This window comes from Pleurodeles waltl, chromosome 11, assembly GCF_031143425.1.
Source record: "Pleurodeles waltl isolate 20211129_DDA chromosome 11, aPleWal1.hap1.20221129, whole genome shotgun sequence".
NCBI lineage: Eukaryota > Metazoa > Chordata > Amphibia > Caudata > Salamandridae > Pleurodeles > Pleurodeles waltl.
In genome coordinates, this window is record NC_090450.1 from 152,336,461 (window position 1) to 152,362,945 (window position 26,485).

Sequence of the window (26,485 nt, forward strand, 5' to 3'; positions counted from 1 at the left end):
TCATCTTCATGTGTATAGCATACGTCACCTTTTCAAACCAAATCCACATCCACCTGTGTTTTTAGCACTGTTTTCACTTTGTTGACTGCCAAAGGTTAGCATGCATCCTCTTGTGTGTGCAAAATCAAGACTGATGGTTAACAGCTATGTGAGTGCTCAAAGCGAGCACACATTGTGTGGGCAATTTAAATGGGAAGAGGAAGAAATATCTTTGGGTTATTGTACAAGCTATGATCAGGGGAAGGATAGTAATATCGTCATCAACTTCCAGCTCTAGTAGAGTTCTAGATTTAGAACCTCATTTGAACTGACAGTGAACTACTGTATAGTTGGGGTTTCATAGTACTACAATGACCACTATTCTGCACAAGTATGCTGAAAATTCTGGATATAAAACGGAGTACTATCCATTAGCAGGGGATTCAGTTAATCTCAGAAGTTAAGTCTATGGAGAAGGCAATTCATAATAATTTGTTTAGCTGAGCATAAGCATTAAGTGGTTATCACAAAAACAATACATACAGTCACTACATATCATACTTTTCCCTCTGTATAGCTTATCCTGATTGTTAATTTAGACTATTATACCAAAAACGTTCCTTGGTATTATTTCGGTATACTTGCCACTCTATTACAGCAGATTAACCAAAGTCACCTCTATAATCTTAAGTGGAGTCTGAGTGGAATGCTTGACATTGTAAATACAGGCTCTATTAACCTGTTGTACTTCTAGAAGTAGTTTATGTTGGTACTTACAAGCAGCACCTTTCTTGCATGAGAATCTCCCTTGAGTGGTTCAAAATCCACTTCTCTGCTAACCTGTCATTGTGACGGTTTGTGAGGATAGGGACAAAGGGAAGGTAAGAATCCCATCTATTAATTTTCAGAGGTAAGCAGAAAAAATGTTGTGAGCCCTAACCTTTTTTTCTAAGTAGATTTTCTCACAGTGCTGCATAGTTCTCAACACATTGCTGTAATAAACTCAGTCATAAAACTTATCAAGCTTGGTTCATAGCTGTTCATTTATCACAAACAATTATGTTTCTATTTTTTTAAAACATTGATTTAATTGGTATAAAAGGTCTTTAAATGCAAATATGGTACCAAAGGGGATTGGACATTCATGGGTGAGAAAAGGGCCTTGGTCAGTGGGCCAGAGCAAGTTATTTGCATAGCCGTAATTCTTTGAGACCACTGCAGCCACTTTGGGTTACTGCGTTTGTGAGGGTATTGTAAGGAATAGGAAGAGCCAGACACCTATGGAACAAAGCAACAAACTACTTTTTTGGGGATCTGTCAAACTGGATGGGAAACAGTGCAGACTGGTCTAAGGTCTTAATGTCACATTAGAATGTTGGTTCCTATCCTTCCAATGCATGTTAAGTTAATCTGAACTAGTTAGGGGGAAAATGACACATTTCATGGTTGTTCTTAATACTGTTATTTGCCGTTTGTAACTAAATAGAGTAAACTTGAATGAGCAAAATCAAACATTTTGAAAGAGCTTTTTTTTCATTAGTTTAATAATGCATTAACTTTATTTGTGCTGAATTTTTAACTATCCATATGTATTAGAAACTAAGAATGATCTTAAGTGCTGAAATTGCACACTAAATGTAACACTTGATAGACACCATATACAGTAACAGGATTGCAACGTTTTCTTCTTTTACTTGGGCTTGATTTTTTGGGTTCAAACAACACATTAATCAGAGAAGAAAAGCACACATAGCAAGACAATAATAAGTATGTTGGACTGTCTGCACATTACCCTGAAATGGGAGATGGAGTAGTTGCAGTAGAGCTTGGACCTCACCAAATACAGTTCATAGTCTGAGTTGAAGCCTACACAATGTGCCTTTTCTATGCTTGAACTTCAATCAAAAAAATAATTCAGCTATGCTTTCTATTCTTAGCTGTTGTCTCTCATAAATCAGCGAATGACAGTATCATTCAGATCCTTCTTGAAACATGTTTGGGGCATTGTCTCCTGCAAAAAAGTAAAACCTTGAGTTCACAATAAGAGGCTGTTTATGTTGACACAAACATTTCGTAAAATCCTTACAACTCCATTTTGTTTCAAAAAGTATTTTCTAGTTAACATGAAGATCCACTTCCCTGGCTCATGCATGCACGCTCCCTGCTTCTCTCTGCAAGGTGGCAACAGGCAATCTGTGTAACAACTCATGCATGTAGTATAGAGAGAACACACGCTACTGCAACTTATACAGCAACTACTTGAATTTGTGATGAGCTATATTTTCACTGTATTCTTTTTTTTTTTAACTTTGTACATTTGTTAATTTTTCAACCCAGAGGGCTCAATTCTAGTAGGAAATCTAGGTTAATTAACTCTAATTTAGGTTTGCAGTTCAAACTTTTCTTGCTCCTGCTGTACAAGTAATCTTTTTGTTGTTTCAACAGAGAGCAGTTGTTCGTATGGACGAATCCAGAGAGGAGCACATTACACGGCTTCTAAATTCAGTCCAGACAAAACCTGAAGTCAAAGAAGAGAAGGAAGAACTCAAGCCATGGTCCTGGCGTGCTACTGAGAATAAAAAGTAAAGTTTCCTTGTTGTTGGCTTAAATGCTTTTTAGCTCCTGGTGTTTGTACTACAGTTTTTAGTTGGACTTCTTTGTTATGAAAGTTTTATTTTTGGAGATGGATATGGAGGCTTTCATTATCTGCAGTTTTATTTTGTGGATCATAGTTTGTCTGGGAGCATGCTTCTCAATAATTTACTATAAGTGTCTCCAGGTTGCACAGCTCCTATGAGTAGCAGTTTCATCACAGTGGCAGCCACTCATTGATGGGCATCAACAATGTGCAACCCGATTATCCACAACAAGCAGTAGCTGGCAGTTGTTGAATAATTCTTCATACCACAATACTGTTTCCAGGGAACCCAGTCTCTCGCTCCATTCTAGGGAAAGAATCTTAGGCATCAGTGAACAGCTGTGGATAGAGAGAGATGCCAAATTTATTAGTGAGAGCACCCACTATGTTTGCAAATTAAGCAAGTCATTCAGGGATGTTGGCTCAAGGTCTGTATGTATAATGCTATGTTTCCTCATGGCAGCCTTTCAGCCTAAATTTAATTTGTCTGAAGTAATAAAATCATAATCTAATTTGAGCTCCCTATTTTATTATTAAGATTTTCTAGACCAGCACTTATATGTGCATACTCCAGTTACAGACGTTTATTTCCTGTTACAGGAGTTTATTTCAATGTCATAAGTTAACCAAGGCCATTTCCCAGGGGTGTGAAATCCCTATACCCCAATGCACAGGATAAGTTGTTTGGGGTCAAGGACAACACGTTTTCATGTTTATTTTGCTCTTGGGACAAGTAGACCCAACCTCCTGCAGCACAAACCCTTGGACTGCCAGTTTATAGTGAATGGACCTGTTTGCAGTTGAGGTAATATTTGTGTCCAAAAGTTAATGTTGTTTGAACTTGTATTTATGGTTTATTAATGCAAAGCCTTTATTATTAGGGTGAGCACTCTAAATAATTGTTGTTAGGACACACTGTAATGATAGTGGTTCCAGTAACAGAAAATGTGTACACACGTTTGAAAAATGTAAATCTATGAAGCTACGTGTAATGCTCCCAGAATGCTCTCTGATTAGATGCAAATGTTTGCAGAAGCTTGTAAGCAAGCTTGATGATTCTTTGCTTTCAAAATGAAATCTTCAGGAAAAAATGCAAGTAGGAAAAAAACATTTAGCTAAATTACTGTGAAATTTTAGGTACTGTTTCTTTGAAGCAGCATTCAGTAAAATGTGATGATACATGCTAGTATTTCAAAAAAATATTCCTTGCGGAAAATCAGTGTAACCATTTCAACAAGATTATGAGAAACATGAAAATAAACAAGCACTGGCAAAGTCAACCAAGCTGACATTGTTTGTCAGTCATATGGTTTTGTCAGTGGGTGTATTGTTTTGACATGGCTTTTGTAACACTTTATTGTTGTGGTAGGCGTCAGGCCCTCACCATTGTAAGAAACGTTGGCAAAAAGCAAAAAATGTTTTTTCGGTGCAAAAGAGCAGTCATTGCCACAGTAGTCCCTGGCACGGAACAAAACTACTTTTTGTACCAACATGCTCCTTGTGGAAGAGCAGAATACTATCACTCACAGTAAAGCCGAGAGAGAGAGAGAGAGAGAGAGAGAGAGAGAGGAAGAGAGAAAAAAAACAGTAAATATCCAACCTTTCTCAAAATGGGAAAAGATTAGAGAAGAGCTGCCCAAAATCCTTAAAACATGCAAATTAGTACATTTGCACAGACTCAAAGGCCTTTCAGCCCTGGAACTATTGCTTACTGCTTCCTCCAGCATACAGATCTGCAGAATAGTGTAAAAATGAGGAAATTGTTATTGTACATACACACAGGCAATAAATGAGGAACACACACTCAGAAACAATTCCAGGCCACTAGGTTTTTGTTATAGAAAAATATATTTTCTTAGTTTATTTTAAGAACCACAGGTTCAAACTCTACATGTAATATCTCATTTGAAAGGTATTGCAGGTAAGTACTTTAGGAACTTTGAATAATCACAATAGCATATATACTTTTTACATAAAACACATTTAGCTGTTTTAAAAGTGGACACTGTGCAATTTTCACAGTTCCTGGGGGAGGTAAAGTAATGTTAGTTCTTGCAGCTAAGTAAACCACCTACGGGGTTCAAATTGGGGTCCAAGGTAGCCAACCGTTGGGGGTTCAGAGCAACCCCAAAGTTACCACACCAGCAGCTCAGGGCCGGTCAGGTGCAGAGTTAAAAGTGGTGCCCAAAACGCATAGGCTTCAATGGAGAGAAGGGGGTGCCCCGGTTCCAGTCTGCCAGCAGGTAAGTACCTGCGTCTTCGGAGGGCAGACCAGGGGGGTTTTGTAGGGGACCGGGGGGGACACAACCTCACACAAAAAGTACACCCTCAGCGGCACTGGGGCGGCCTGGTGCAGTGTGCAAACACGCGTCGTGTTTTCAATAGGTTTCAATGGGAGACCAAGGGGTCTCTTCAGCGATGCAGGCAGGGGGGGGGGGGGCTCCTCGGGGTAGCCACCACCTGGGCAAGGGAGAGGGCCTCCTGGGGGTCACTCCTGCACTGGAGTTCCGATCCTTCAGGTGCTGGGGGCTGCGGGTGCAGGGTCTTTTCCAGCCGTCGGGATTTTAGAGTCAGGCAGTCGCGGTCAGGGGGAGCCTGGGGATTCCCTCTGCAGGCGTCGCTGTGGGGGCTCAGGGGGGACAACTTTGGTTACTCACAGTCTCGGAGTCGCCGGAGGGTCCTCCCTGAGGTGTTGGTTCTCCACCAGTCGAGTCGGGGTCACCGGGTGCAGTGTTGCAAGTCTCACGCTTCTTGCGGGGATTGCAGGGGTCTTTAAATCTGCTCCTCTGGATACAAAGTTGCAGTCTTTGTTGAACAGAGCCGCTGTTCTCAGGAGTTTCTTGGTCTCTTGGAAGCAGGGCAGTCCTCAGAGGATTCAGAGGTCGCTGGTCCCAGGGAAAGCGTCACTGGAGCAGTTTTCTTCTGAAGGCAGGAGACAGGCCGGTAGGACTGGGGCCAAAGCAGTTGGTGTCTTCTTTCTTCTTCTGCAGTGGTTTTTCAGCTCAGCAGTCCTCTTCTTCGGTAAGTTGCAGGAATCTGAATTCTTAGGTTCAGGGAAGCCCCTAAATACAAGATTTAGGGGTGTGTTTAGGTCAGGGAGGGCAGTAGCCAATGGCTACTAGCCCTGAGGGTGGCTACACCCTCTTTGTGCCTCCTCCCAAGGGGAGGGGGTCACATTCCTATCCCTATTGGGGGGATCCTCCATCTGCAAGATGGAGGATTCCTAAAAGTCGGAGTCACTTCAGCTCAGGTTGCCTTAGGGGCTGTCCTGACTGACCAGTGACTCCTCCTTGTTTTTCTCATTATCTCCTCCGGCCTTGCCGCCAAAAGTGGGGCCGTGGCCGGAGGGGGCGGGCAACTCCACTAGCTGGAATGCCCTGTGGCGCTGGAACAAAGGGGGTGAGCCTTTGAGGCTCACCGCCAGGTGTTACAGCTCCTGCAAGGGGGAGGTGATAGCATCTCCACCCAGTGCAGGCTTTGTTACTAGCCACAGAGTGACAAAGGCACTCTTCCCCATGTGGCCAGCAACATGTCTCGAGTGTGGCAGGCTGCTAAAACCAGTCAGCCTACACGGGTAGTTGGTTAAGGTTTCAGGGGGCACCTCTAAGGTGCCCTCTGGGGTGTATGTTACAATAAAATGTACACTGGCATCAGTGTGAATTTATTGTGCTGAGAAGTTTGATACCAAACTTCCCAGTTTTCAGTGTAGCCATTATGGTGCTGTGGAGTTCGTGTTTGACAGACTCCCAGACCATATACTCTTATGGCTACCCTGCACTTACAATGTCTAAGGTTTTGCTTAGACACTGCAGGGGCACAGTGCTCATGCACTGGTGCCCTCACCTATGGTACAGTGCACCCTGCCTTAGGGCTGTAAGGCCTGCTAGAGGGGTGACTTATCTATACTGCATAGGCAGTGTGAGGTTGGCATGGCACCCTGAGGGGAGTGTCATGTCGACTTACTCGTTTTGTCCTCACCAGCACACACAAGCTGGCAAGCAGTGTGTCTGTGCTGAGTGAGAGGTCCCCAGGGTGGCATAAGCTATGCTGCAGCCCTTAGAGACCTTCCCTGGCATCAGGGCCCTTGGTACCAGGGGTACCAGTTACAAGGGACTTACCTGGATGCCAGGGTGTGCCAATTGTGTAAAACAAAAGTACAGGTTAGGGAAAGAACACTGGTGCTGGGGCCTGGTTAGCAGGCCTCAGCACACTTTCAAATCAAAACATAGCATCAGCAAAGGCAAAAAGTCAGGGGGTAACCATGCCAAGGAGGCATTTCCTTACACCTTGCAAAATCAGAGAGGCTTTTATCAGAGCTTTTACATAGTGAGATTGCTGCCATACTTTGTTGCCACACTTTATAGCATCAAAGGGACAAGAGGATGTTTGTTTTTACAGGACAAGTAGATTTAAGAAGCAACTTGTCCCATGGACAAGTAGATATTTTGTTAAATTACACATCCCTACATTTTTTACTTTTTAGGTCTGTAGTTAGTAGAGACCTTTTTGATTTTACTAAAATTGTATGTAAAGTATACTTACACAAAGGTACTTTCTACACCCTCTACATCCATTTGTCTGTTGTTGTCATTAAAATTTTGCTTCCACCCGCTGCAGCAATCAGCATGGGGCAGTGAGTCAGCCTACTTCAGCCACTGGCTAACTTCACTTTGAGTGACTGCATATAGCCCTTTCTCAAGAAACAAATCCGCACAAAAGATAGTTTCCTCAGTGCCAGTGTTATTGTTTTTACTTTATTATTATTCATTTAGTATTACCTTTGTTTGTAGAGCCTGATGTGATACCACAACCCATTCTACTAGATGACAGCACAGGGTACATTCCAGCTCTATCAGATTCTGTCTCTTGCCAATGCTGTAATGCTGCTTTAAATTCCTTTTGAAGTAGGCTTTGCTTATCTGACCACTGCTTTCTTTTACACAATGCCAGCAGCTCACATGAACTGTGAATATAAGCTCATTAGGGTGCTCTATCTTCCAACCCTGTTCTTTCTCTTTCTCTCTTTCTCTCTTTCTCTCTTTCTCTTTTTCTCTTTCTCTCTTTCTTTCTTTCTCTTTCTTCGTCTTTCTTTCTTCGTCTTTCTTTCTTTTTCTTTCTTTCTTTCTTTTGTTCCTCCTTTCGTTTCTTGCCTCTTTATTTACTGCTTTCCTTCTTTCTTTCCTTTCTTCTTTATTGCCCTCTCTTTTTTGCCCTTTCTTCTTTCTTTCCTGCTTTCTTTCCTTTCTTCTTTGTTGCCCTCTCTTTTTTGCCCTTTCTTCTTTCTTTCCTGCTTTCTTTCTCTTTACATATTTCTTGCCTTCCTTTCTTTGTTTTCCTGTTTTTCTCTTACTTTCTTTTTTCCTTCTATCTCTTTCCTGCCTTCCTTTTTTCTTTCCTGTCTTCTCTCCTCTATCATTCATTTTCCTCTCTAGCTTTCCTTATTTCTTTGCTTCTTTCTTTATTCCCTTTTTCTTTCTTGCCTCCCTTCCTTCTTTCTTTAATTCTTTCCTTCTTTTGTTTTGCTCCAGTTTCTTTTCATTTTCTTCCTTTGCTTTTCTTTTGTCCCTCTTTCTTTCTTTGTTGCCTTCTCTTGCCTTCCTCTTTTTCATTCTTGCCTTCATCTTTCTTTTTTTGCTCTATCTTTCTCTTCTTCTTTCCCAAAGGCAAGACACTCATAGGCTTTTTATCAAGTATGCGTTAGCCAAGAACTTTTTTATTCTACTAAAATGATGTGTATAACATAATTACTTATAGCGGTTTTCAGCCGTACTTCGTCCATTAGTCTTTGGTTACCTTCTTTCATATTTTTCTTCCACTCACTCCACCATGCACAAGCGGCAATGTATCAGCTCACCTCAGCCATTGGCTGACTTCACTATGAGTTACGTCTTTCTGCCCTTTCACAAGGAGCACATCAACACAAAAAGTATTTCCCTGGTAGTGAAGGGAATAATTTGACAATGTGTATGTGTGTTGTTGTTTTTTTCTTTTTTATAACCAAAACAACATTCTTCCCTTTAGCCACTATTTATGATTAGATTAATGAGAGCCCAGGAGGTTCCTGAACAGTAATGTTTTGCCAAAACCATGACAAAAAAAGGATTGACTAAATGCTGGTGGCCAACACTAGACATATTGTCTTTGCCTGCATTTGTTTCACTTTCTGCTTTATAGAAGCCTTCCATTCACTGAGTCTTCCTGAAAGAAATGTAGCAGATTTGAAAAAGAACTCTCACATTGGTCACAGAGAGTGGCAGGAAGAGGACTGTAATCCTGCCTTTACACGTGTGACTGAATGCTGCATTAAATGTCTTTCACCTTGCCCTCTTAAAACAGTCTGCTCTCCTTTTTGTTACAATCTTTCCTGCCCTGCTGAACTTTCTCCGTGTCTGCCCTTGAGCATGGTCCTTGTCTCCTCTTCTACTTGGACTGTCTACCTTTTGCTTTGGGTCTTATGCCCCATGACACAGATCAGTTTCTCTCTCTCTGAGTCATTCCTACTATCCTTCTGTCCCTATTCTTATCAAGATGTACTTCTGTATTGGTCCTTCTTGCAGCCCTTTTGCAGTTGCCGTTCATTCAGTTTGCTGTCTCTGGAACATTTCCAGTCTGTATCCTTTTACCATTGCTTTCCTGTTCTCCCTTCTCTCAGCAATTCTCCCTGTTCTCTCTAGCTTCTTCTGTGTTCATGCGTTTTCTGCTTCCCATCCATGTTTTCTACTGCCCAATTTTATGCACTATGAGGCAAACAATGAAAGTCCTACAAGTAGGCAGGCGGTCAGTCTGGGATTTTAAAGTATGAATGTCAATTGGGCAGGCATTTATGATCTTTCCATAGTCTCTGTGATTATACTTAATAAGGTCATTAACATTCGATTGTTTGAGCACCTGATCACACAAAGCAGCATTACTAACATGCAGGTATATTGGGAAACAACTTTAGTTGAAGGGACGATTGCTGTATTTGTCTGACTCGAGGGCCATGTTAAGCTGTGGCCTAAACCTTAAATTCTAAGAAAGCTTTTAGTTCAAGGAAAAGGAGGTGATGATGTGAAACCTGCAAAGTTTCACAATTTCATAGCTGTGCAACTATAAGTTCGTAACACAGCTCAAAAGTCCCAAATCTCTCTAATTCTAGTAACTGCTCACTACAGCATTGCCCCATTTCCCTGTAATTATGTACATTTGTATGATATAGCATTTCTATAGCACAAACCTGGACAAAATGCAGTGGTGCACTATACAGGATCAAAGTAAAGCATAAGTCAATGATTGATAAGAGGTAGTTGTGGAAAGTTAATAAATTAAGATGTAGTTTTCTTTAAAGAGACTAGTCTTCAGCGCCTTCCTAGATTGGAGCACTGTTGGGGCGGTCCTGATGGAACAGAACTGCTTAAGATATCAGATGCTGATTGGGCATATACACAGTGAGAGCTAATAAACACTGCATTTTGGTTGCAAGTTCGCAGTTGTGGTCATAGTAAGCTGTATATAATTTCAGATTTTTTTGTATCCTCAGTGCTGAGAAAAAAAAAAATATATATTTTGTTCAATTATGTATTTCAGAAATGATCTGATTAGACCAAACGAGACTGCAACCTCAACAATCTTGACCCAAGATTTGGAGTATTTATTGCAAAGAAATGATCCCAATATGGATTTGAATGAACAACTTAAAGCTGATCTGCACAGAAAGAGAACCACCTCAAGATACCTTGAAATGCAGGTAAAGTAATTTAGAGTGCACAGTTATAATGCACTGCATTACTAATGTTATGTTGTAGCTTTGAATGTACTTCAGTTAAAAGTATCTTACCAAACACCCAATTGTTTCAGCTATATCTCAATCCTTAGTTTTATTATTAGTTTTGCATGCAGTGAGTAAATGCACTTCACTTTGTTGAAATATGCCCAGATTTTGCTCTTGCTGTATCTTAATTGCAATATAACTAGATAGGTTTCATTTCCCCTTGAGTGTACTATTTGTTTCCTTTCAAAGACAGTGCCTTTTTAGTCATACCTTTGTAAAAGTTATCAATTTTGCAGCTTATTTTATCTAGAGTTTTAGACAACACAATTATGTGACTCAGTTAAAAAATTTCTAGGTTTCACAGTGGAATCGCTAATCATTTCTGTTAATAATCAGTGGTGGAAATGTGGTTTAATAAGTTTAAATGCTTTTTGCTCCCTTAACACAATGTTGTGAAAAGATCCTATTGAATTTGTCTCTATTAATAGGTTCCTGTCATGTATAAAAGTAAAACTTGGAACAATGCTTTTGTCACAGATGAAGGACTTGCTTATTAATGTAACATTGAAAACAAATAATATGCCTAGTGTTATGTTAATGTGTAATTGTATTCACAAGAATAGAGAGGAAGCCATGCAGTTTTAGAGGTCTCTTAGTTTAGCAGAAGTATGTATGCGATTTGATTTGCAATCTCCGCTTTTCCTGAAGCTTTGGACAAAACCCACATGAAGACAGAACTCTCTATTTCCTGTAGCGTATGTTAGGTGCCACAACTGACATGTTTCTAATGTGTACAAATTAAACAAAACCGTGATTGATGGTTTTCAGCATTTTTACTAAATCCTTTCATCTGTTTTCACACAAACTGTAGGACTTCTCATGCTTAATGACCTTTTGTGCTTAAAATATGAATGAGACACAGCTGCAAAGAACTGATCTACAGGGTCTTTTTTTCATATAAGTGTTGTACTCCACAGACGTACCACTATAACTTTTTCTAAATCTAATGGGCTCCAGCTCCCTCATGCAACAGACTTCAAAATCCCTCAATGAGTTGGGTATCACCCCCACATGTTATTCAAAACAGACACCAAAACACTCAGATGCATTTACCCTTTCCAAGCAAATCCTCCCAGTGTACAATACCTGCTAAAACCTTTGGTTGGTTTGGGTCCTTTGATTTGCTTTTATTTTAGAAATAACCATTGTCTTGCTCTTCATTATGGCAACAGCTTTCAAGCAATAACGGTTGCATTCTCACTGGAGGTTTTGATATCAAAGTTGCAATGTTAATTAATAGCAGGATTGGACCACCTTTAGAATTTAGTTTATTAGGGATAGTTTCCAAAGTTTTAAATAAAAATATCAAAAAAGCAGGGCACAGAGTAGGAGCAAGCATTTAACCCATTCAGATTCTTTGTACCACTAGAAATAAGTCTGTTTTCCTTAACGTCCACATTTAACTAGCTACACCTATTATTGTGGGAATATATAGTCCTACATCAGGAATTCTCAGATGCAAATAACTTGTCTTTGTTCAAGCACAAAACATGGATATATGTTTGAAAACACAGCATGAAGACTCCTTGAACAGTTTCACATATTACATTTTGAGTATTTACTGCCTGAACATTTGCTTGTGTGTATTAATCACCCTTTCCTTTAGCAATGATGATGTTTTCATTTTCTTTCAGAGATTCCGGCAGAAGCTTCCTTCGTTTGTGATGAGAGAGGTAAACTGCTTTAAAAATGGTCCCATAATGTTTAAGAATAGTGTTCACTCAGCGTGGTAGTTTGAAAAGGCTAAATTCAGAGTGTAATTCATCAAGGGTGCTAGAGAAACTCCTCCGTAATAGTGGCAGTGTAGTTAAATAAGAATGTGTTTATCTTACACTATTTCAAACACACAAAAGAGATGGATGGATGGATGGATGCTTGCAACAAGTCTAAACTTTGATAATCGCGTGGGGTATCATTCCAATCAATCATATTTTTATTATTATGCCTAATAAGAATAGACCCAGCCATATGCAAATCAGTCCTGACTCTTCTGCAATGGGCGTAGTCCAGGCCAGACTGCCAAGCCGATTCTCTCTGAACCAGAATACAAGCAGCCCAAGGCTAGTTCCACTCTGATTGGGGCTCTTCAATCTGGTGTAGTTTGGTTCTAGTGGCTCAGTGAGCAAAGGACCCACATCTGGCATACCCTTAGCCACTTAGATTGGTATATTGAATACACAAAAGGTGAAGGGAGGGTGCTTGCAATAAGTCTAACCACTAGCAATCGCTCAGGGTAGCATCAGCATAAACTGTTAGCAAAGCTAAAATGTTGAGTAATGCCTTTTAAGGGTGAGACCAATGTTTGTTTTTCATCTTGAAATAGCACAGAGACTTGGTTGTGTGTGGTCCATGTAAAAAAAAGCCATCTTTAAAAAGTACATAGCCATCTTTGTGGCCAACACATCTCACATATGTTGGTGGTTGTGTTAAAATAAAAGTGGAACATTTCTGATCTACAGCCATTTGTAACTTAATGTTTTTCAGTTACTTGAAACACAGTGTGGCTACCAGTGAGGTACATTGTGGATGTAAAACAATTAACTTTGCATATTGAAAGGAAAGCACCTGCTGTTTCCTGGCTTTTCTATACAAGAGAGTTCATTCTTCTATTCCTTGATATCAAAGTTGCACGGTGAATTAATAGCAGGATCCTTGATCACAAATTACCTTTTATACTGCAACTGCATGTTCAGAGACTAGCCTACTGGATGGGATCTGCGATGTGCCATGTAAATGGGATATAAGAAGCTTCTCAGCCAAAATATAGGCCCTCATTACAACCCTGGCGGTCAAAGACCTCCAGGGCTGTTTTGGAGTTAGCACCGCCAACAGGCTGGCGGTGCAAACTTGCGTATTTGGAGCCGGCTCCCGTGTTGCAGCAGACATCCCCACTGGGCCGGTGGGCGGGAACTCTGTTTCCGCCCGCCGGCCCAGCGGTGATGTTGTGATGGCCACTGCGGAAGTGCGGCTGCATTGGCGGCCGCGCGGCAGTTACCGCCGCCCGCCAAAGTTGTAATGAGGGCCATAGTGGACTTTGTTCACCCCCCATACATTAATGTATGACATAGTAGATTTTTTCATTTAAATCATCACTCTGTGACAAGGTCACTGGCAGCAGATACTTTGACAGCCTGCCATCTTACTCCAGAATCTCAAATGTGGTCCTGTGTTTCTCAAGCCACACATCTTGCTATTTTGTACTAACACAAAAAGTCAGTACATTTTCTTAAGAGGTTATACTTTTTTTTTTAATGTTTTTTTTTTTTTTTTATCCGAAGTGAATCCATAGTAATAAGAGATGCAGAACAATGTACTTATTGTAACATGTCTGTTTTCTACTCCTGGAAACAGAGAAGAAATTATACATGGTTAAAGTGCAAGATGAACGCACTAAATTAAGTGAAGTATCTTTGATTATGGGAATTCCAAAATTACATTTTTTACCTTTTCACTGCCACTAGATAAGGCCTTTCCACTAACCTGAGAGGTAAATTGAATCTTTAATGGAGCAAGGTACAACGGAGACATAAAATGCTGCCTTAGATTCTATTTTTTTTTTTTTTCTTTTTTTAACGAAATCAAAAAATCCTAATTTTCTTGAGAATCTTGGGCCAGATGTATCATCACGGCCCATTGCGATTCGGTAATAGCGATTTTTAAGAAATCGCTATTACCGACTCGCAAAGGGCCATGTATCATATTTGCGAATCGGTAATAGCGATTTCTTAAAAATCGCAAATGCTATTACAGAATCGCAAATTGCGATACTGGCCTCATTTACAGCTATGGGCCTGTTGGCCCATAGCTGCAAATTTTTTGCATTTCCAAAATTGCGATTTCTGCACCAGAAATCGCAATTTTGGAAATACAAAATACCAGGGTGCTGGGGGCCTAAGGCCCCGTCTCCTGCACCCCAAAACCATTTTTTTCAACATGTAAGGTACACACATGCCAAAAGGGCATGTGTGCTTTACATGTTCAATTTAAAAATGCAGTTTTACTGCATTTTAAAATTTTGCACCAGGTTACCACCTGGTTGCATATCATGGTATTTTGCAAGTGCAAAATGCCATATTTGGAAAAATCGCAATTTGCCAAAAAAGTTTTCTCCAGGATAGCCTTGCGACCTGGAATTTGCGAATCACAAATTGCGACTCGCAATTTCCAGGTCGCAACGCTAGAAATCGCAATTTTAGCGCTTTCTTATTTGTGGTCTGCGAATGCATTGCATGCATCGCAGACCACTGTTTTGCACTCGCAAACGGGCGAATTTACCGATTTTGCATCGTTTGCGAGTGCAAAACTTTTTCATACATCTGGCCCCTTGTTTGTTATTAATATGGCTGTAGGTGAAGTGTATTCCCATTTAAGCTATCCAGAAAGTGGAGGTATTAAGTAGAAGTGCCTGTTACATTTAGGTGAGACAAAGTAATGGACGAGAGAGTGGAGATAAGAGACTAAGGGGGTCATTTCGACCTCAGCGGTCTTTTCACAAGACCGCCGAGCTGAAGACCGCAAGTGGTGGCGGTTTTCTGCTCGGCGTATTATGACCGTTGGCAGCCCTCCGTCCTTTTCCGGACGGAGAGACGCCAGCAGCCATACTGGCGGGCGGCGGGGAAGGGGAGGTTGCTCCACCGCCACGGCAACAGAACACCGCCCACCGAATCACGTTCTGTGATTCGGCGTGGCGGTGTTCTGTTGTCGGTGTGGTGGCGGCGGAGCAGCCCCCATGGATCCCGTCCCCTCCCGGAAGATCAACGGACAAGGTAAGTTGATTGTCCGTTAGGGGAGGGGGTTGAGGGGGTGTTATGTGATGTGTGGGTGCATGGGGGTGTGCGTGTGAGCATGTAGATAGGGTGTGTGAGTGTGTGTATGCATGTGGGGGTGTAGTGTGAATGAAAATGTGTGCGTGTCTGTATGTATGTCTGTATGGATGTGTGCGTGTATGTCTGAATGAGGGTGTGCGTGTATGACTGTGTGTGTGTCTGTTGGCATGTTTGTTTGTGTGTGTGCGGGAATGTGTGTTGGTGGTGCCTGCATGCATGTCTGGTGTGTGTCTGTGATGTGATGTCGGGGGTAGTGGTGGGGAGGGGGGTCCTGCCACCTTTGGGGGGGGGGGGTGGCAGAGGGGTGGGGGGTGTCGGGGACGGACTCTGGGGAGGGGGTGGGGGGTGGCAGAGACCTCTGTCAGTGCCAGGGAAGGAATTCCCTGGCACTGATAGTGCTTACCGCCATGGATTTCATGGCGGTTCCAAACCCCATGAACTCCATGGCAGTAAGCCGGGTCATGATACCGCCGGCGGTCTTGTGACGGCCGCCGGGCTGGAGACCCAAGTCTCCAGCCAAGCGGTCGTCTCCGCCATGGCGGTCTCATCGGAGAAGTGGCGGATGACCATGGTGGTAACCGCCATGGTCATAATTCCAATTTTTTTACCGCCAGCCTGTTGGCGGTAAAACTGCCACTTCTCCGTCAACCGCCAGGGTCGTAATGACGCCCTAAGGCTTTACTATTGAACTGAGTCTTCTGGACTTGCAATTTAACCCCATCTAAGCCTTTATTCTTTATGAAAATTAATGGTGTGAACACTTCTGTTAATTTGTTGATGTACGCCAGTGGCAGCCACATGAGTTCATGATGTCTTGAATGCTCTTTCTTGGCCTTTGTACCATCCTCCACGATAGCGGTACTTTCAGTGCTGAACTTTGTTTCACCTCCTGCATAATATATTATATATTTCCCCATTTTGATCCATCTTTCAAGCTGTTGAAATAACAGATTTTAGTTTGCGAAACAGTATAAAATGCCATTTAATTATATGATAACCCTAGTCGTCATGATCCTGTATTCTGTCAGTTCCACAGCTAGCTAATATGAGTTTTGCAATCCATATTTGCACACAGTTATTCATTTGCACATTCTTATTGAACAGGTTACCTAGATGCTGTTGTACTGCATCAGCTAATGCCATGCTGAATGGCTATCTGTCTGTTAATGTTCATAATGGTACCTATGTAGTGTAAACCTGGCTCGTAATCAGCAGAGTACATGACTCCGTACGGGACCATGGCACCTATCAGCTTTCACTTGGCATCCCCAGAATTTACTCATACTTAAATATAGCCACCCCATGTGACAATTCAACCTTTAACACTATGAATATAAATAATCTAAATATGTGCATTCTACTGAAATAATTTGAAAGTTACATTTTGTGCCTTCCTGCTCAAATATCCAAGTATTACTAATTATCTATATACAGGTGTCCAGTCTGCTAATTTCCAGGAGTGTGCTGCACTTTTATAATTATTATATATTTTTTTTAATGATGTCTAATGAATAAAAATGCCCTCAAAAAATCGTTCTATACTAGTGGTGCAACATTTGCAAAATGGTGAGAGTCCATTCACTTCAGCCTTTGAAACCAGAAGGGTATATTTTTCATTCATTGCAAAACTCTACAACACCATCAATAATAGCCCTCATAAAAAGACCACAAGGGCCATAGACTATGTCCATTTCCTCACTTATTTTAGTACTTGGACATATATTACTCAATTAGTAGCTTTCTCTAAACTTACTTCCCTTTCTGAACCACAGTTTTTTGTAATGAATTAGGGTTGTAACCTATTTTCTGCTTTCCCAGTCTTCATCTATCCAGCTGTAGTATTGGCAGTCAGTTGTTTGAGAAACTTCTACTTTCTTTGTCTACAGGAAATCACCACTGTGATCAACAATAGCCAAGTAACAGTAATAAGTGGAGAAACTGGCTGTGGCAAGACCACACAAGTAACACAGTTTATTCTGGATGATTATATTGAGAGGGGAATCGGCTCAGCTTGCCGTGTAGTGTGTACACAACCAAGGCGAATCAGTGCCATCTCAGTAAGTCTTAATAAAATGTGACTTTATTTTTATGTATCCTAGTGACTAAAAGTAAAATTTGTATATTGATATGATTCTTTTGGTGTGGATTTATTCTTGACCCCAGTTGAGATCCTCAGCACATCACTGTCTGAATTGTATGCCTTTTTTGCAATCAAAGAACAACATCTGGACAATATTTTTTATGCATTGATTACAATTTATAACTTTTTTCCAGAGACACTTGGAACAAATACACAAATGCAATCCTATATTTCATATTCAGCGCTACTCTGTATGATGTCATTTGGTAGCCTGTGTGGCACACAGATGTGTGACAAACATAGAGTACTGATGTTCATTGCTGCTTTCAGGGCACTTTGTTAAGCTAATACAGTTACCTCAGAGGCACTTGTACTGAGCCTAAGAACATTTAAGGAATTATCATAGTTCAGGATCTCTACCAAAGTTTCATTAATAAGAAGATGAATAAGCAATGGAGGCTCGTCAAAATCTGGGTTTGACGTGGTGCAACCTTGTTTTAACTCTGCTCCTGGGGGACAATTTTACTTGCATATCCTGCTCACAATAGGAAGCTGGAGCAGTGCTGCCAAGCTTAACAGCTTTTTATCTGACAGAAAAGGGAGTTATTTTCCTTTTCTTAATGCCTTTGACATCTGTCCTCTCTGTTGTTTCCTTTTTTTTCTTTTATTTTTTTTATTTTTTTGGTATGACCTCAATATTTTTCAAAAATGTGCACTCTTGTTTGTTTTGATGCATAATTGGGTAAACTTCTGTTGGCATTAAATTGTGTGCGGTGCTCTGTAAACATCACTTTTGGCATGACATCACAAGTTCTAATGACTTGGGATTTTGACTCCGACCCAAAAATGTAAAGGCATGTTAGGAGTCAAGTATATTAAAAATGGGGATACATATTTTTTTTAAGTGTTCTGGCATCCTGTCTGTTGTGGATGGCATTAGTTTCACCTATGGACGTGACATGAAGGGCATGCTTGGAAAACTGATACTGTAGTAAAGTAACTCTTTTTCCATGACAGTATATATTTCACAATACTATCAGTTGTAGTTGATGCTTATATGGAGCACAGTGGTCATTTAACCAGTTGTCACTGGTGGGTTTAAGTAGCTCAAAAATGGCCTACAATGCAGTTATTTCATTTCCGATATTCTCCAACGACGAAATGCATCTTATTTTAAAAACATAAATTTAAAAGCACTGCCCTCCTGAAGGCTGAATACTTTTGCACATGAGGAAAGAGTATAAAGGTTTTCAATGTGAACACATTTATTTTCATGTTATTTTCAAAAATGAAACATCCATTTGTGTGTTCAATTGATCTGGTTGTGCTAGTAACTTTATTTTAATTTACTTCAGGTAGCAGAGCGAGTAGCATCAGAAAGAGCAGAAGCATGTGGTAACGGCAACAGTACGGGCTACCAAATCCGTCTCCAGAGGTAAATCTAAAATTATTTCTGTTTGTACTTGTAGTTGTTAATTGAATTTCAGGGTGAACCAGTGTAAGGTAGTACAGTGAAGCTTATTAACAGCAAATAGTGTTTTTCTTTTGTAGCTTACCTTGTTGTGCAAAAATATTTTTTTAAATAAATCTTTTTGTTGAAGACCTAGTAAGGAAACATCAGAACCAGCATACTGTTGCACAACTACACAGACAGTTTAAATAATTATCATCTCAACCACTAACAGTCTCTTGGCTCCCCCCTCCTCCCTCAAAACCTCATTACCGGAGGCACATTTGGTTCAGAATGATCGTCAAGCAATACATTGGGACCAGCACCAGTGAGAGAAGTGCAGGGGTTACCTCTATAGTCATTCAATTTTCCCCATATGTGCGTCCACTTTTGAGGGCAGCCTGACCCTCATATACCACTTTTCCCAGTCATGGTGCCAGTCCTGCTGTCCAGAGGAGTGCAAAATTGTGTTTGGCAACTGTCAGCCCCAGTGTCATCCAGATCTGCTCCATGCAAGTGAGATCTGTTGCTTCCCAAATATTCAAGAAACACCATGTTGTATCTGTAAATGGCAGTAAGTTTCAATGGGGCTCTTTGATACTCGTTGTGTAATTCTGTTAAAGGAATAACCCCTACCTTGAGCTCAAAGGTTCCCCACCCTAGACAGGCCAATGAGGTCCTAGAATCCGGGTTTTGCCCCCAATTTGCCTATCTGCACTGCATCACATAGAGGTGTGGCTTGTGTAATCATGTCTCACCTGTCAAGGGTATGTAGTGGTGTGGGCCAGACTCTTGAGTGTTACTGCTGTTAGACCTTTAAAGAGTGTATGACTTGACCCACCATAAATGGCCCTAATATATACTCAGGTTGCATGAGTTGCCTATCCATGTGAAACGCAGGTTCTTCTGTGGGAAGGTGGACCCAGCTGCTAACGGTGGTAAGTTGTGCGCTCAATATTGTTTTGTATGTCTGGTAAAGCAATTCCACCATCATACCAGCCTCTGGTCAATGTTTAATGCCTATATGTGCAGGGACGAGTCCCAACGCATTGTACAGGGTTTGCTCTCAGTTGCTTCGAAGTAAAACATAGAACTGAGTATGATTTGTTTTGTAAAGCATAAACAAAATGAGACGGCCATCATTTTGAAGAGTGCACCCCTACCTATAATGGCAGGGCTCTTCATTGTTGGACATCTTGTCTCAGACGCACCAGCTGCGGTACCAAGTTATTCTTGTAGAACAAGTCAGGGTCGATATTGATGTATATCGCTAGATATCGGAACCCATCCGTAACTGTACTTGCCTTACATTTGTGGGGCAGTCATGGTGTGTTATTGTTGATAGTGTAATCGAAGTATTGACTAAACTGGGTGAGGATATGCATGATTCTATCAAGCGCTAAGACTGGGTCTTGGACATAAAGCAAGATATCATTAGTGTTGAGTGGTATTTGGTCTTCTCATCGGTCAGTTCATTGCAGGTCTTAGACCCGGTTTGGGGGGGGGGGGGTCCCGCCTTATCCAGCCTGCCAGCGGCTCCAAGGTTGAGAGTGGTGCTGTGCCCCCGCATGAAGCTGGATTGGTCCAAGTGAATTAGAGTTGTGATCTTCTGGATGAAGCAGGAGGCCAGTCTCTTTGCCTATATTTTTATTTCAGTGATATCGGCCATAAGATACACACTCCTCTGGCAGTTTGCCGTCTTTATGTATGACTACAATATTGAGCAGCCTTTGATCTTGACAGAGAGCCCACATCACGTCCTTCCTTAAACATTGGTAGCAGACAGGGAGAAATAATTGGGCCTGTGAGCTTGTAAAGTTTGATGGGTATGCCACTGGGGCCCACCGCTTTGCCAGAGTGTAGGTCACGGACGGAACGCGCTATTTCTTCTTCGGTGAGTTCCATTTCCAGAAGTGCTGTGTCTGAGTGAGGGAGACTTGGGAATTTTATGTCTGCCAGTAATTCACAAGACTCCTCCGTCGTGGTGGTAATGTCTAGAGAGCTTAAATGGGTGTATTAGGTGTCTAGTTGCACAGCCATTTGTGACGAATCGATGGCCTGTTCGTTTTTTTTTTTTTTTGGTTATATCATTTTATTAGCTACATTATATTTGACACTAATGATCATTAAAATACCTCTGCTGATGAGCAGGATCCTGGAATACTTTATACAACAGAAAAAACCTTTTTTTAACGTTTATAAACATATTTATCAAACGAACAGGTGGTTAAATTAAAATATTCTCCAGGGCAGGATCTTTCATAGATTGACATGCTTGAAACATTACTTGTTGTCGAGGTTGGAGTCCCATGGCAAGATTGCAAAGCAGTTCTGTATTACACATAGCCTGTAACAATAAGAAACATCAATTTTAGAATTGTATTTACTTAATTTAAAATTAAAAGTGGATGAGCCACGCTTTAGAGTCTGTTAGGACTCTAAGAATCTCTGCATGAGCTGAGCACTAAAAAATATTCAACTTAGAAACCATGCAGCAAACATCACTTAAAAATATGATAAAGTGATCTTCACAATACTACATTTCACAACTACATTTCTTTAATATGTGGAAGAATTTCACCCTAGTACATCAGATTATATAACTGCAATGGAAAAATTCATGTTCGCCGCCCTGACTATGCCACTAGTGCACAAACATTAGAGGTGGGCAAGGTAAAGAATGCCAGCTCAGCCTTTCACACCTTTTGAAATGCCAACAAACTGGGCACTGTTAAATTATAAAAAAGAAACAAATTACTGGTTAGAACTACGGAAAAGCAAACTGCGCTATAATAAAAATAAGTTACTATTAACTGCTGAGAGGAGAGTAGAACAAAAAAATCAAAATCTCTTTCCCTTCTAAGGCTTTGGTGTTCAGAGTTTACTGTAAACTACCTAGATAATGTAATGGAGCTTTTCCCTCCCCCTCCCGTCTCCCTTTTTACCACTGCTCCACATTCATGGTGTCTCGCCTCTTATAAGCAACTGAATAGGAGATTCAGGGGGTGGGAAGCAATAGGAAAGGACCTGAACCTTGAAAGTGAAAGCCCCACTCCCGTCCCCGCACTTTAAAATTCCCCAAGCCGCAGTCTTACCAATGGCCAGCCATGCATGTACTCTTCTTGCACGTACAGAGTCAGAGATGGCCTTATAGGTCAGAGTCCAGATAAAGGATTGATTTTTCCCAAGGTGTGATTGTTCTGACCTCACAGGTTTAGAGGGGCAGTACATATTGAAAACATTTTTTACTTTTTATAATGCAAACTCGACACAAAAGTATTGGAGTACGTTGCATGAGTATCTGTTACACGTCTTTTTTTTTTTTTTTTGGGCCCAGGGAGATTAAGTGATTTGCTCAGACTCACAGGATGTTGAGCGGATGATGGCAATCAAACCTGGTTCTCCAGTTTCAAAGTCGGCAGCTAGAAGTAACTGAAGAAGGCCACTATTTTTCTTTGTCTGAAATATATCTCACATCTGTTGGAGCCAATAAGATAAGATACATTTCAGATATAAAAGGACAAATAGTGTGCAAACAAGGCCAAGGTGCTGCTGGTGTGATGGTCGTTTGGAGAATCCAAGAGACCAACGGCTGAGCCAAGAATGGGACTCAAGCTGGGCTCAAGCCAGGCTTGAGCTTGCAAGGGCTTGTCCACCTCTATTTTATAGCAAACCAATTAGAATGTGCAGCTTGATCACCACTCCCTTCAGAGGCTATCATACGTCAGATGTGAAGATCATGTCAGAGATATCCAAAAAAGGTCTCTTGAGGCATTGTGGTACTTGCGGGAAGATAAACCTGCATCCATAACATCTTCACAAGGACTGCATTTTTCTACCTACACCCCTCTCATAAGACGAAGGACTGTAAAAGCTGTCAAACATTCTTCTCAAATACCTTGATGGAGAGCAGGTTATTATTCTGGCTTCAAAAAACATCAGAGTCAACAAAACCCCAGTTTATGGGGATGAGAGTGAGAGTATTTAGTATCTAGTAAGAAAGCTCATAAAAGAGACTTCAGGGGGACATACGTCGAAACATAATGCTGAAGAGGACCTCCCAATAAGATTTCAAAGAAATCTGATAAGAGGTCTTTCAGAGGACAAAGCCCATCATCTGAACTTTCCCACCAACGGAACAGCAAGAGAATATGCCTTCAGAAGGCAGTCCAAGATGACAATCTCCGAATCTATTAAAAAAAATTATCAACCACTGTTAGAACTGTCAGCATCTGGACCAGGGCTTCCTTTGTGAAGGAGCACAGTGACGACAGTGAAGACATAGTCGATGGTCAATGCCGCAGTAACAACAACAACCACCTTAACTTCGGTAGTCACTTGGATTTTAACTATTGATGTAAGCTCTGAAAATGAAGAAACTTTCAACGAACAACCAAATAATTCCACTAATCAGGGGAAAGGACACATACCTCACCAAGCAAGGTATTGTCTCCACCGTCAAGCCATCTACTTAATGTTGACGAATCCAATGATAAAGCACCCTTTGATCCTTATTATAGTCCAACAGATCTTTATGGTAAAAATCAAGAGGAAGTTGAGGAGATTGTGCAATGTGTATACATATTCCCACCTCAGACTGACATTAAGAAACTAGTTGCAAAGTCCTATCCAATAATTTGAGGATCATGAGCCCTAGGAGCCAGATGTGCAATATCTGGCAAAAAATGATGCCAGTTCCAAGAACTTAAGTTTATGATTTATGACTTATGTTGGAAGATTACTGTAAAAGTTTACCAGAATCTTCAAAAACAAGATCACCATAGTAACCATTTTGCCACGTAACTCGCCAGTTGAGTAGGCAAGACCACATACTCTGCCTACTATGCCATTGTTTCCAAGTCACTGGTCACAACAGCCATCACAGACCCCTCTATCAAGGCCCTCATTACTTCCAGCCAGTGAAAACACCTATTCGGGTAATGATCAAGAAGAAGAGGAAGCATCATATGATCAAGATGTAGAGACAGTGTGGGATGTCTATTTGTCAGCTGTTTCTGCACCAGCTACTCTACAATCAGCACACTCACCACTGAACAACTTCAGAGGCTTTCATGCTCTTTTAGAAAAAACATTTAAGAGGTTCAACATGCCAATCAGACATTTGGGCTGCTTTTTGTATGATTTCAAAAGCACTCGCAAATCTGTGGAGTCCATTCCAATAGTGGGCTTGAATTTAAATGAAGGCATAAATGTCATGAAAAATCCATCAACAGTGTCTGCAGTTGTCCCCTTTCTAGCAAAAAATTTAAGGCTCTTGGTGATTCACCTGCCTGTCACAATAGGTCATACAAGGACCAAATCTGTAGTAATGAATGCATCCAAAGTAGATCATTGAATACAACCCTAGCCTGTTCCACTTAACCAGAAAGGGAGGAAGGCATTTGGACAGCCCTTATAAGTGATTCTGTGCCATGGCAGCAACTATGGTGAGAGCAGCCAATTCCTTGGTGATCCTCGTCATTATGACAGCAAATGTGATGGTATATCACATTGACCGTGTGCTGGAAGATTAATGAGCCGACGTCGTGAATAATTCTGCTTGTGGGTGAACGTGTGTCATCCGAGATGATAGTGTGTCTGACTAAAGGTGTACTAAATTAATAGACCTGTCAGTGTCCATTTCAGTACGCCAGTTTTGAAAATGGTGTCATCGTGCATTCATTTAGGTCCAGTTTGCTTGTTACAGATGAGAGATCTGCAAGAGGAGCTGGTGAAGAAGTGGATCCAGTCACAGGGTTCATTTAATGATAAAGTGGATATCGCTCCAATAATGAAACCTGCTGTACCAGGATGGACTCGCTGAGCAAATCCTTCAACAGGGCTAACACTGTAGCCCATATACAGCAGTTTGTGATGGCAAGAGATGCTTCTCTGGAAGATTTTGGTAACCACCCAGCAACCTCTTGTGAGTCTGGCAAGTTAAAACTTGTCTTTTCAAGCGTTTCTTGCAAGTTCTGCTGACAATCTAAACACAGTGGTTCAGTTAGATCTGTGTTTCCTGGAAGATATGGAATAAATGTCTTTGTTCCAAATGACATTTCAAAAGGTTTATGGTCAAATCGTCTTCATCTTGGTTGGTTATGAATTATCAGTTGGAGTTATTGCTGTGGACACTTGGCTTCCAGATTTCCTTAGAAGCACTGGTAAACCTTTCATCCTCCGTTGCTCACAGAAAAGGCATTAGCTAATACCTCAGAGATTAGTGCGGGATCCTAATGACACAACAAGTCTTTTGGAACTGTGCGGGCTTTTGCGTTATGCTGAGGCCACACCCACAAAAGGTTCTTGCTGATGTCCACAGGTACCTTTCTAATTTGATACTGATTAAGAGTTAGCAAAAGACACAATATGATCAGCATAACTCATGTCAAACAGTTTTGCTGCATTTATCAAAGGAACTTGAGGTGGCCTTGTTTATAGTCAATTGACACATTCTACATTGAAAGCCATACTTCTTAACCATTTTAAGAAGAGATATGTCTACCAGTAGTGATCTCTGTCATCTGAGAGTAGTGATCTCTGTCATATGAGACTCCAGCATTTTCAGTAATATTTACTATGCATTTTCCTTCAGTTCCTGTGGAAGACTTTAGATTCTTAAAAATTATTCCAACTTTTAGAAGCATAATGTCTAGTACAGATGTGAATGTGGTGGAACTCTACACCACACCTTACCTCCATCTTAAGATGAGGGAGCTAAGGTCACTCTGTAAACAAAGAAAATAGCAATGGGCCCCAGATCTTCCAAACTACAGCTCCAGGAGATGTTGGCAGAGTTTGAAAAGGCCAACCCCTCTGAGGATGGCAACACAGAGGATGAGGATAGTGAATTGGAGGATGATTCCCCCCTACCAGTCCTATCTAGGGAGGACAGAGCCTCTCAAGCCCTGACTCCAAGCATAATAGTCAGAGATGCTGGCTCCCTCACAGGAGGGACCAACCTCTCTGAAATCACTGAGGATAACTCCAGTGAAGAGGACATCCAGTTAGCCAGGATGGCCAAAAGATTGGCTTTGGAAAGACAGATCCTAGCCATAGAAAGGGAAAGACAAGAGATGGGCCTAGGACCCATCAATGGTGGCAGCAACATAAATAGGGTCAGAGATTCTCCTGACATGTTGAAAATCCCTAAAGGGATTGTAACTAAATATGAAGATGGTGATGACATCACCAAATGGTTCACAGCTTTTGAGAGGGCTTGTGTAACCAGAAAAGTGAACAAATCTCACTGGGGTGCTCTTCTTTGGGAAATGTTCACAGGAAAATGTAGGGATAGACTCCTCACACTCTCTGGAAAAGATGCAGAATCTTATGACCTCATGAAGGGTACCCTGATTGAGGGCTTTGTATTCTCCACTGAGGAGTATAGGATTAGATTCAGGAGGGCTCAAAAATCCTCGAGCCAGACCTGGGTTGACTTTGTAGACTACTCAGTAAAAACACTAGATGGTTGGATTCAAGGCAGTGGTGTAAGTAATTATGATGGGCTGTACAATGTATTTGTGAAAGAACACCTATTAAGTAATTGTTTCAATGATAAACTGCATCAGCATCTGGTAGACCTAGGACCGATTTCTCCCCAAGAATTGGGAAAGAAGGCGGACCATTGGGTCAAGACTAGGGTGTCCAAAACTTCCACAGGGGGTGACCAAAAGAAAGGGGTCACAAAACCTCCCCAGGG

At 41.3% G+C, this 26,485-nt stretch overlaps 1 protein-coding gene across 1 annotated transcript in view; it reads left to right on the forward strand.

Annotated features, from left to right (window-relative positions):
- DHX36 (DEAH-box helicase 36) overlaps positions 1-26,485 on the forward strand; it is a 275,760-nt gene that overhangs the window by 20,233 nt on the left and 229,042 nt on the right. Inside the window, exons 2-6 of the mRNA XM_069213319.1 lie at positions 2,425-2,561; positions 10,184-10,343; positions 12,062-12,100; positions 17,140-17,310; positions 18,689-18,768. Coding sequence (XP_069069420.1) covers positions 2,425-2,561; positions 10,184-10,343; positions 12,062-12,100; positions 17,140-17,310; positions 18,689-18,768 — 587 coding nt within the window. The remainder of the gene's footprint in view (positions 1-2,424; positions 2,562-10,183; positions 10,344-12,061; positions 12,101-17,139; positions 17,311-18,688; positions 18,769-26,485) is intronic.